Raw genomic sequence first — 11,681 nt, 5'->3', positions numbered from 1 at the left:
CTACAACACCAGTCACCAGTTGCAGGTACATGTAAAGGTTACTTGACGCGAGCGCGTTGATTGTTCATTTGGAGTTGCTTCTTCTTCTTCTTCATCATCGATCTAGGATGGGTTCGAGGCCGGCAGCCTGGGATAGCAAGGATGGACGTCGTTCTTCTTTTCTCGTTTGCTTTCGTTCGTAGACGGACCCTGCTCTTCTTCGTGCTCATTATGTATTGTACTGATGTGACTCTGATGTAGCTTGTGGCGAGTGTAAGCCAATTCTATATATCTCTTCTTTTCAGTACATGTACTTGTAACGATATCCATTCTTGCGAAACGACGAGATGCGCTTCTATCCCTGACAAGGCCCTCGTGCCAAATTGAGGATAGGGCCGCATCTTGGGCGTGACACCCAGTCCCCCGGAAGGGGGCCAAGGGGGCGTGAGGAGGAACCTACCATAATTCCGGAAGTGTTAAGAGCACTAGGGTTTCTTGGTGAGGCTGGGAGGCGATGGAGCATCAGAACATATTTTGATCTATTTATAAAGGGTGTTACCCCCTCTTGCTATAGGGAACGATTCCGTCAGGGATTGCCAAAAGTGCTTGGCTTTACAAAGCCATGCAAGAATCAATAATGGTTATTAATCTTTGTGCAGAGTTAAAAATTGAGGACCCCGCGATGCTTCTGTAACCGTGAATCGGCCGAGGATAAAATCTTCATTTCCTGTTTGGAGGAAGCAGGGGAAATCGCCTTGCGAACCGAACAATCTGGGTGCGATCATCTGAAGAACCTGCACATCGGCATTGAAGGCTAGTTCGGGGGCTACTGTGGGAGTCCGGGATTAAGGGTCCTCAGGTAGTCGGCTTACTATGAAGAGGTCGGCCTTATGGGCCATACTAATTGGAGGCTGGACCGTGCTATCATCTCGTACTCAAGGAGGAAAGCACGGAAGACTGGCGTGACATACAAGTAACATAGATTAGGTTGATTCACCTAGGGTTTAGTATACATTATCTCAAGGTAGACTCTATAATCATCATCCACATATATATAATCAAGCAGGACGTAGGGTTTTACCTCCTCAAGAAGGCCCGAACTTGGGTAAACACTGTCTCCCCCTCTTTCCTGCAACCCATCGATCTAAGGTCCACAGTTTGGGACCCCCTACCCGAGATCTGCCGATTTTGACACCGACACTCATGCCATCGTTGGTGACCAAGTGAGCCATCGATCCTTCTGGCGATCCTATAGTGGAGCTCTCAATGAAAGCACCAATGTCGGTGTCAAAACCGACAGATCTCGGGTAGGGGTCCCGAACTGTGGATCTTGGATCGAGGGGTAACAAGAGATAAGGGAGACGATATTTACCCAGGTTCGAGCCCTCTTGATGGAGGTAATACCGTACGTCCTGCTTTGTTTGTATTAATAATGATGTATCAAGTACAGACTTGATCTACCATGAGATCGTATGATGTGGTCTAAAATCCTAGGAGTATTGATCTTAATATGTCCTATGGACTAAAACCCTGTGTTTATATAGATACTATAGGTACCTAGGGTTACACAATGTCGGTTATGTCCGGGAGTAAACATGCCGATATGATCATTTTGACTTGAAGCATACACTAAGGCTTCAGAAAATTCCGTTCTGGACACGGCGTCGTCTTTTAGTTCGTCCCTTCAATGATAATCATAGGGCGGCCCATGAGTTCGGCCGTAAAGATAGGTCAGCGACCCGAGGGCCCCTTAGTCTTGGACTCCCTTAGTGCCAACGAGGCTGGAGATCAACGTCGTCAAAAAGGAAGTTTCATATGAGTCGCTGGACGTCCATAAGGAGGCCTTTATATGAAGAAAATTTGCACTTAGACGCCTCCAAACAGAGTAAATATAGGGGATTGGTAGGCACGAGTGTTAAATTTATACTCCCTTATACCCCCTTATGTTCGGATAGGGAAGATGGATGGTCAAGTTGACTTTGACTAGGAGTAAAACCGGACTTCGACTAGGAGTAAAACCATACTTATACCCCTTATGTTTGGATAGGGAATCCGTTAAAAATGACCTTATGGTGTATATATATCACATAAAGGCACTCTGACAAAGTAACAAAGTCGCCATACCAATCTGGATCGCCAATTGTTTTGCAACGCCTTAGAAAATTAGGGTGATAGCTTCCGTGTTTAAAGGCTAAGGTCCATATCTTCGAATGCGCTCGAGAGCCAACCATCCACGTGGGATGGGATGTGGGTGTTGGGAGGGAAGTTTTTCTCATGCACATTGGTTTGCTTTCTTTTCTTCTTTGTCTTCGGTTTCTTCAATGAAGAAATTTAGGTCAACCAAGGAGGCAATCTTGTTAGCAACAACTTGTAAGGAGGGAAGATGGATGGTCAAGTTGACTTATTCCCCTTCAACAATGGGACTCCCATTACAAATTATGCAGAGGCCCTTGACCGTGTGTTTTTAAGGTGCATTTTGCATTTCTAAAATATTCCTCACTAGTTTTTGAAAAAAAGTTTAGGGTTGTATTTAAAAAAATGTTCATTGTCTTTCACAAAAAATGTTCAGTATGTACTATTTTTTCTTAATGTATTGGAAAAAGTGCACAATCATTAACAAAAAAATGTTTGCCATGTATTTAGAAAATGTTCATCATGTAAAAAACAATTCATTATGCTCTTTTTAAATTTTCATCGCATACTTTACAATAAATGTTTATTTGTGTAAAAATGTTGTTTCTTTTCTCAAAATGTTCCTCACATATTTAAAGAATTATAATTTATTTTATAAAACATCATCTTTAAAAAAAGTTATTATGCATTTAGAAAATGTTCATCATGTTTTAGATAAAATTTATCATGTTTCTCAAATGTTTCATAATTTATTATCAAATACTATATGGTCGTATTTTGTACAGCTGACCTTTTGTTTAAAATACAAACTGCTTTTTGTGAAAATCTATGAACACCTTTTAAAGTACATTACTATATTTTCAAAACGTGCGTACACTTTTTTTAAAGGTACATGAAAAAATTAAAACAGATAAGTTTTGATGAAACTCTAAAATATACAGGATGATACCTTGCACGTTGCTTCAGAATTGCATATATAGATTCTAAACATTGTCTAGAATACAAATTCAGTCCTTACAATTTAATTTATAAGAAATTTTGCATAAGCAAAGAAAAATATTAACATGAAAAGTTGTGTATGTCACAGTTGAAAGCAATATGATTTTAAACCCTGTTGCATGATAGAGGATTCTAATGTGTAGATCAGACGGATGCTGGTGGATCGTGCTAGTAAATCTAACAACTACAACAATTTTGATGATGTGAAAGTATTCTTGTTGAGATAATTAAAAGTAGTGGAATCACTCTCTTAGCCAAATATGGATTCTTGTATATTTTACCTTTTGTTGAGACATTTGTATTTTACCTTTTTTTTGAGGCAGTTGTATTTTACCTTTTTTGAGTCAATTGTATTTTACCTAAAAGAACAAGAGAAAAAATTCCCCTAAAAAAAGAACAAGAGAAAAAATGTGAATTTTTTTTGAAAGGGAATGTTGCAAGTGTGATTCCTAGGTGAGCATGCAACCTACTGCTACGTTGGGCCTGGCCCATGTTCTGTAGGCAGTAGGCGAGCGCTTTGCCGAGCCCGCCGCTCCCTAGCACTGCCCCGACAAGCGCCGCTCCGGAGCCCGCCCCGTCCCCAGCCGCCACTCCCCCTCGCCGGCGCGCCCTGCCCAAGCTCGCCCCAACCGCCAATCGACCTCGCAAGCACAGCGCCGCCGCCGTCCCGCCCACTGTTGTGTCCCCACCCTCCTGCCCCAACGCCGCTGCACGCAGAAAAAGAGGAGAGCGCCGCTCCTCCGTTGCCGGCGTCGCCCGTGTTCTCCGCCTCCAGGCCGCCCTCCCGCAATCCGGATCTGCGCGGTGGAATATTAGGCGCTACTGGAGATTATATCACGCTCACGCCCGCTTGCCACAGCAGCGGCGCACCTTGCTTCTGCTCGCGCCCTCCTAAAGGCACGGCGTCGCCTCCCCGCTCAACGCCGTGAGCTCTCTGCTGCCATCCAGGCATGAGCATCGATTGCCTCGTGCTAGGTGAGCGACCTACCAACTACTTCGTCCAACAAGGTTTGATTGATCGATCGAAACCACTCAGATGTTGTCTGTCTGTCTACGTACGTGTTGCAGGGGCGGGGCAGGAGGTGGGAAAGAGCTGCGTGGTGGTGACCATCGGCGGGAAGCGTGTCATGTTCGACTGCGGCATGCACATGGGCCACCACGATTCTCAACGCTACCCGGACTTCGCACGCATCCTTGCTGCCGCCCCGGGCGCCACTGACTTCACCTCTGCAATCTCTTGTGTGGTCATCACACACTTGTATGTAGGCAATAATTTTAGAGTTCCCCTGGGTCGATTGTTTCAATTGCTGTCACGATTAGCTTACTTCTGAAGTTTGTCTCTTGCAGCCATTTGGATCATATTGGGGCGCTGCCGTATTTCACTGAGGTCTGTGGGTACCATGGTCCGATTTACATGACGGTAAGCCTAACTTTTGTTATTTGGAAAATGCATTTAATTAATTTTTGAAATTCCCATGGCTTCAATACTTTTTCCTGAGTGATCTTCATATTCTAATTACAACATGTGCCTCAAACAGTACCCTACAAAGGCTTTAGCTCCATTGATGCTGGAAGATTATAGGAAAGTAATGGTAGATCACAGAGGAGAGGAAGAACAGTATAGCTATGAAGACATTGACCGCTGTATGAAGAAAGGTAATGACAGATTTCAGCATTTCTTTCACTGATCTACCCACAAATTAATGATGCTGACACACAAGTATGCAGGGATGGTATTCTCATTTGCTTTACATATTTGATCTTTCAGTGATACCTTTGGACTTGAAGCAAACCATTCAAGTAGATAAAGACCTTGTGATCCGTGCCTATTATGCTGGACATGTATGTTCTCATACCTATGTTTTTCTTGCATCTAGTAATGTCCTGAAATTATTATTCAAAGTTGTTAATTGTTCTCTGTGCTTACTAATTGTCAGAGAGTTGAGCGTTCATCTCCGTGCTTCCTAATCTAGTTATTGTGCCAAACTTAAGGTTTTGGGAGCTGCAATGATTTATGCAAAAGTTGGAGATGCTGCTATGGTCTACACCGGGGATTACAATATGACACCAGATAGACATCTTGGAGCAGCGCAAATTGATCATCTGAAGTTGGATCTCTTAATAACGGAGTATGTTCCAACTCCAATTGCAAATGCTTTTCTACGTTATGCCCAATTTTCTTGGATTGTTGACCTAGTGTGTCTAGGATTTATGCCCTATGAGATTTATAAGTTCTATGTTATGGTTTAACACAAGTACATCAGGTTTCCTTTTTACCTTGCCCTTTTTTTGGCTGACATTTCAGTGCATGGTTTATCTTTACTAATCTCATGTTTCCAAACTGCTACACCAGTTGACCTGTAGCTGGTTCATGCAGTTAACCATGGTAATTACCTGAAAATCAGTTGGGCTACAGTTGGAAATCACCCCTTTACGTTTTTTCCCTCGTAGGCATAGCTTTGGTCTTGTATGACTTTGCTCTTTGCCGACATGTTTAGTTGAGTGTGTTGGTATTGGCTGTGTGCTTCCTAGCTATGCCAGCGCCGGGTGTGTACTCATTGTGTTTGTATCCCCTTGATGCTTCACTTTGAGTTAATAAAATCCACCCTTTATCGAAAAGTAGGTCGATCCATTCAGCTCATGCTTAAATAAAATAAATGATTCTTCATTATTTTAGGATTTATTTTTTTCTTGTCTTAATGTTGTACCATTACAATTGGGCATTAATAGTATAGTTCGTTGGTTTGGATATTCCTTTTGTCCATGTGTAAGTACAAAATTGATATTTCTGTCTGCAGGTCTACATACGCTAAAACTGTACGTGACTCAAAGCATGCCCGAGAGAGGGAGTTCTTAAAAGCGGTATGGAACCTGAATCTTGGCATTGCCAATATACTCTGCCTTGTAGATTTTTATTGCATGTTTAATATCTTGGTGGAGCAAGATAATTATCAATGCTGATGGTTGTGTTCTCCTACATCCAGGAAGTTAACTTTCACCAATTGTTAAGTCCAACTTGTTCCAACAATGTATCTATTGTCGAGTTCTTACTGTTTAGTCCAAAACTAGTCTACATGGTTATATTAAGTTAAATTAAAATCATTTGAGTTTATGTGTGCTACTCAGTGATAGTATGTTTTCTGTAGGTCCATAAATGTGTTTCTGGAGGAGGTAAAGTTCTAATTCCAGCATTTGCTTTGGGAAGAGCTCAGGTACCCCCACTTACTGTCAGTTTTTTGTAGACAAGCAAATTTGTGATGGACTGTATCACTACTTAACTTAAATGAGTAGGTTCCCATTGAAAAAGATTTCCTTGGGAGCACACTGTTTAAAACATCCATGATAGAATATTCATTTACATTTAACATAATTGATCTAATATGTGTCAGGAGCTATGCATATTACTGGATGACTATTGGGAAAGAATGAACTTGAAGATTCCTATTTATTTCTCCGCTGGTATGTTTATTTTGGCCAAACTTTATTTGCTTTTATGAATTGTGTGATTTATTTGACATTATGTTTGTTCTATAGGTTTAACTATTCAAGCTAACATGTACTACAAGATGCTTATTGGATGGACTAGCCAAAAGATAAAGGACAGCTACACAGTTCACAACCCATTTGAATTCAAGCATGGTACGTTCTTGAAAAAGCTTCTCAGTCAACCATATGCAAAATGAATATAGCACACATTTGATTGAGTAAAAATTCTAAATGTTCAGTTCAGCCTTTAAAAGAACACATTAGGTGATTTTTTTTTTTGGCAAGAACAATTCTAAATGGGTCTGCTGGATACTATGTCTGCTTGTTCATTGTGTCGCTTCTTAGCAAAGGTTCTTATTTGTAATGTTAAAGATTTTAATTGTGACCTAAGATAACCTGTACACTTTTAAACGGAAATATGATATTTTGCTTCATTTGCAATTCCTTTACCATAATGAAATTGAAGGTTTTCTCACATTGCAGTTTGCGACTTCCAGCGTTCATTCATTAATGACCCTGAACCCTGTGTACTTTTCGCAACACCTGGTATGATTAGCGGTGGCTTTTCCCTTGAGGTGTTTAAAAGATGGGCTCCATCAGAAAAAAATCTGGTTACACTTCCAGGGTATTGCCCTTAACTCAGAATTTCTGTTTTTCCATGTTTGCTAATGGCGTAGGAACAAACATACTGTACATGTTTATTCCCTGAATAAGTTGCTCCTGTTGGGTTGTTAGTACCGGTACTGTTATGGTGGAAAACAGGAGAGGTCTATGCTGCCTTCTGCTTTAGTGAATGCTTTCCTGCTTGGAGAGTTGGAGATGATGTCTTTCTCTTGGAGTTGAATGTTGTTGCTTTATAGTTTGTACTTGACACATTTTACTGCTTTGTTTTCTCTTAATTCTTATTTTCTTCTTCTTTCACTGAAATAAGTAGGGAAAACTTTTCTGCCTGCTTAAAATATCACTTTTGCTTCCGTAGACCCCCCCCCCCCACACACACACACACAAAAAAAAAACGTAGAAGGGGAAACGTATACCCATCTCATTTTGTACACTACAGGCCGCCGTATATACCTCGCATTGTACCCACCTCGTATTATATACGTACGGCGGCCTGTAGTGTACAATACAAGGTGGGTATACGTTCCCCCTTCTACGTTTTGTGGGAGCAGGGGGGGGGGGGGGGGGGGTCTACCGAAGCACACCTCTTAAAATATAGAATTGTGATATTTATATTTTGTTCTCACGTTTATTTTTGCCATCCAGATATTGTGTTGCCGGAACCATTGGCCATAAATTGATGTCTGGAAAAGCAACCAGAATCGATTTAGACAAGGAAACACGTATTGATGTCAGATGTCAGGTTGCTCTTTCTTCATTTTACAGCTCTCTCAGTCTACAGTAAAAATACATATGAAGTGGATACTATACATTGACCTTTGGTTGATAATTTTCAACATCTTGTGCCATTACTCATCAGTCATCACTAGTCCATTTAGTGCTTTATTGTTTTCGTAAAAAATGATCGTATGCTGCTTAGAAGTTCAATGGATCACCAGATTATGCATGCTCAAATTCGTGACTTACAATATTACAAACTGTTCAACAGAATAGCTCTACACACTACTCCCTCTCTAAACTAATATAAGACGTTTTAGGTCACTACTTAGTGACCTAAAACGTCTTTGTATTAGTTTACAGAATGAGTACATAGTAACAATATAAGTTCAGGTCTCCACCTCAATGAATTGCTTTTCTTGAAATTTTGGTAGTTAGCCTCTGTAATTCTTATTTCCTGTGTTCATGTTTATCCTTTTCTCTGAATGTAATTATGCTTCTTATTCTTTCATACCAGTGTTAATTTTTTCCATTTTGTGCACCAGATCCATCAGCTGTCATTCAGTCCTCACACAGACTCCAAAGGAATCATGGATCTCACAGAGTTTCTTTCACCCAGCCATGTGATTCTCGTTCATGGCGAAAAGCCTCAGATGGCCTTTTTGAAGGACAGAATTGAATCTGAATTGGGGATGCCATGCTTTTACCCAGCTAACAACGAGACCGTCTCCATTCCGACGGCCCAGAATCTGAAAATAAGCGCCACAGAGAAGTTTATCACAAACTGTAGCACTGCACAGGCTAGAGATAGTCCACGGAAGTCGAACCTGATTTGTGGAAACCATCTGTCTGGAGCCAACGGCGACGAGAAACTAGCGGAGGGCATACTTCTGATGGAGAAGTGCAAGGCACCGAAAATTTTGTGCGAGGATGAGCTTCTTCAGTTTCTGGGCACAGAAGGACATTCAGTCCAATTTGAACCACTGCTTCGCTCCAGGATTGGAGAGGCAGAAACTGGCATTGTAGATGATTTAGCCAGTGAGTAAAATGAATGGGTATTGTTTTAGCTTTTGTGGATGATCAGAATATAGAATTAGTGTTTGCTTGCCCCTCATCTTCGCTTTAAACCTAATGCACCAATCGAAGAAGCTGCAAAATCTAACAGTTAGATAGTTTTATAAAGACATCTGGGCAAATCAAATGCCAGCCTGGCTGCATTTTCAACCGATTTTGAAAGTATTGAGGGCGCGCTCATAAAATACTACTCCCAACATTGTAAAACAGAAAACACATATATGTACAACGTTGTATATGGGTGCTTGCATGGTCACCAAAGGCCCAAAGCTCGCCCTACTAACTTTTTAGTTAAGACCAAAATTTTGGTCTTTGTTTGGATGGTTGCCAATAGCTCTTTGTCCACTAGTTCGTTTTTCTTGTCAATGTTGGGGCAACCAAAATTGTACCTGCTATTTGGTAGGGAAAGTGTAAAACCTTGGCCTAAAGCTAAACATACCCATAATATGCCACTTCCGAAAGATATTTGACTATTAAAAAGGGAATTTTTATTTTTTTATGCTCCTGGTTCTTAGTTGTACTTAGTTTTGTCCAATGCTTTAAATAGCCAGTTATAGCCTTTGAAAGCTCTCCCGCTAAAGCTATGCACTTTTAACACTAAATTAAAAATGACACTAGTAGTATGCTATTTCCCGCTATAGCGCTAAGTTTAGAGTCATTTTGTTTGCTAAGCCGCTATACAAGACCATCGTTCTGCATTATTTTGTGTTCTTGTTTATGTATATATGATGCGTTGATGCGAGGCTTGCTTATTGAATTAGGACACCTGATTGATGCTCGGGTTTTTATGTGCAAACATGTGTATATGCCAAATATATGTAATATATTATATATGATGCCTGATTGTATACTTATTTTACCAATTTCTCGTGATTTAAGGAAAACGCTAAATGAGGCTTAGCTACGCTATAGCTCCGCTATAGTTTTTCATAGCTTTTGTGGAGCCGTCGTTAAATGGCATATCTTGCTATTTAAAACATTGGTTTTGTCCAACTCTCTAACTCTCCCCACTCCCCCTCCTCCCTCCATCGTATAATCATAAATGCCCAACCTGAGCATTGTTGTCGGGTCAATCCTTTTAACCGTTAGGGCATCTCCAAAGGACCTCAAAGCTACCATATATATAGGATTGTGGTGTCCGTACAACTTTTGTCATCTAATGGGGACCCCTATCGGTCCACGAAGCGTTCGAGACGCTTGGTTTTCTGCAAAATCGAAAGTAACACGCAGGGGGGGGGGAGGGCTATGCTGGAGTCTAAACATCCACTTGACCAACACAAAGCAACCATGCAGTCCTCCTCTCTTTTTCCCCTCTCCTTCCAACCGCACACCACAGACACATATCCAACCAAAAGCAACCACATGCATGCCCCCTTTCCTCTCTCTCCTCCTAACCAGACAAATGGGGATTAATTTGTGAATTAGTATCATCATGTCTGTGAACCACGTGTGAACCTGAAAATAACATTTGCGGTGCCGGTTAGCATTGGAGATACCCTTACTTGGTTGCATTTCTAACAAGTGGGTCCATGTTAAATCCTTACAGGTGGGATCGAGAGGACGTAAATGAGTGGACCGACTCTTTGCTGACTGTGCGACCGATTATAACATGTGGGACCGCCTAGGAGACGGTTGGGTCGACTATCTCTCTCTCTCTCACACACACACTTACTCATTCACCCACTCATTTCGCAACCTCTACCTGAGCACCTCCCCTCTTATAGCAGTCATCGCCTTGCCTGCTGCAGCAACCGATGAACGAAGGCACCACACCTTTGACGTGATATGTCCTCTCCCACACCATATCCCGAGCCCCTCCTTCCCACAGGCACAACCCCATCCACCCTTTCCCCGTCTTTTCTTGTTCATCGGCGTTGTCCAATCAAGCCTCCAATCTACAGTGCATGTCGGACAAACCCAATACTCCTCTGCAGCCACCGTCCAATCTACAGTGGGTGGCCGTAACGGAGAGTGCACTCCCTGCACCCATGGGCATATGCATCCATTTCTCACAAAAAGGAATTTTAAGCCTGTTTTAAAATGTCAAAAAATTCAAAAGAAAATTTCATTAATATATGTTCGCAAATGTGTGTGCGTGGCATAAAGTTTTATCAAAAAATATATTTATATATTTTTGTTTTATCTTTGTAAAAAGATTAATTCAATGCTTTTAAATAACATTTTATGACACATTTTTTTGTCCTTTTTGCACAGGTTACAAAAAATAGTTATTTTTCCGTAAAACTTTATGCACGCACATAAAACATGGAGACTTATCTACGCAACCTTTCTCAGAATTGTTTAGTATTAAGAATGTGTTTTTTAAAGCGGCTTCATACGTACCCGGATTCATCATACACTTTTTGGCCGCCGTAACTGGACTACTGTCGGTTGATTTTCCTAGCTTTGGCCTGACCCCGTTAGTCAACACTAGTGTGACTGGTGGGCGGGCAAACCTGAATGTGGGGAAACTTCAATCTTACCCAAACTTCGAATCACGCCCCAGCTCGAGGCCACCAAGGCACCAGCCACATACTGCTAGAATTATATTTATGTACACATTCGCTTTTGGCTTCCCTCGTGTACATGTGTATGTTAGAATTAATGGACTTGACCCATTTAGAAAATTCTAAAATCTCATATAAGTCCATGAATAAAATGGCAAGTGGTGA

The 11,681-nt window shown here is 41.3% G+C and overlaps 1 protein-coding gene across 1 annotated transcript; it reads left to right on the top strand.

The window, feature by feature from the left end:
- The first annotated feature begins 3,695 nt into the window (after positions 1–3,695).
- On the top strand, positions 3,696–9,049 carry LOC123398211 (cleavage and polyadenylation specificity factor subunit 3-II). The gene is made up of 13 exons (XM_045092709.1): positions 3,696–4,086; positions 4,180–4,369; positions 4,459–4,531; positions 4,650–4,767; positions 4,880–4,953; positions 5,104–5,240; positions 5,910–5,973; positions 6,258–6,323; positions 6,501–6,570; positions 6,646–6,750; positions 7,081–7,222; positions 7,864–7,960; positions 8,481–9,049. The coding sequence occupies exons 1-13, from the start codon at positions 4,062–4,064 to the stop codon at positions 8,979–8,981; spliced, it is 1,662 nt and encodes a 553-aa protein (XP_044948644.1). The 5' UTR covers positions 3,696–4,061; the 3' UTR covers positions 8,982–9,049.
- The last annotated feature ends 2,632 nt before the right edge of the window (positions 9,050–11,681 follow it).

The sequence above is a fragment of the Hordeum vulgare genome, chromosome 5H (assembly GCF_904849725.1).
Source record: "Hordeum vulgare subsp. vulgare chromosome 5H, MorexV3_pseudomolecules_assembly, whole genome shotgun sequence".
NCBI classification, from domain to species: Eukaryota; Viridiplantae; Streptophyta; class Magnoliopsida; order Poales; family Poaceae; genus Hordeum; species Hordeum vulgare.
This window is presented reverse-complemented; position numbering and strand designations above follow the sequence as displayed.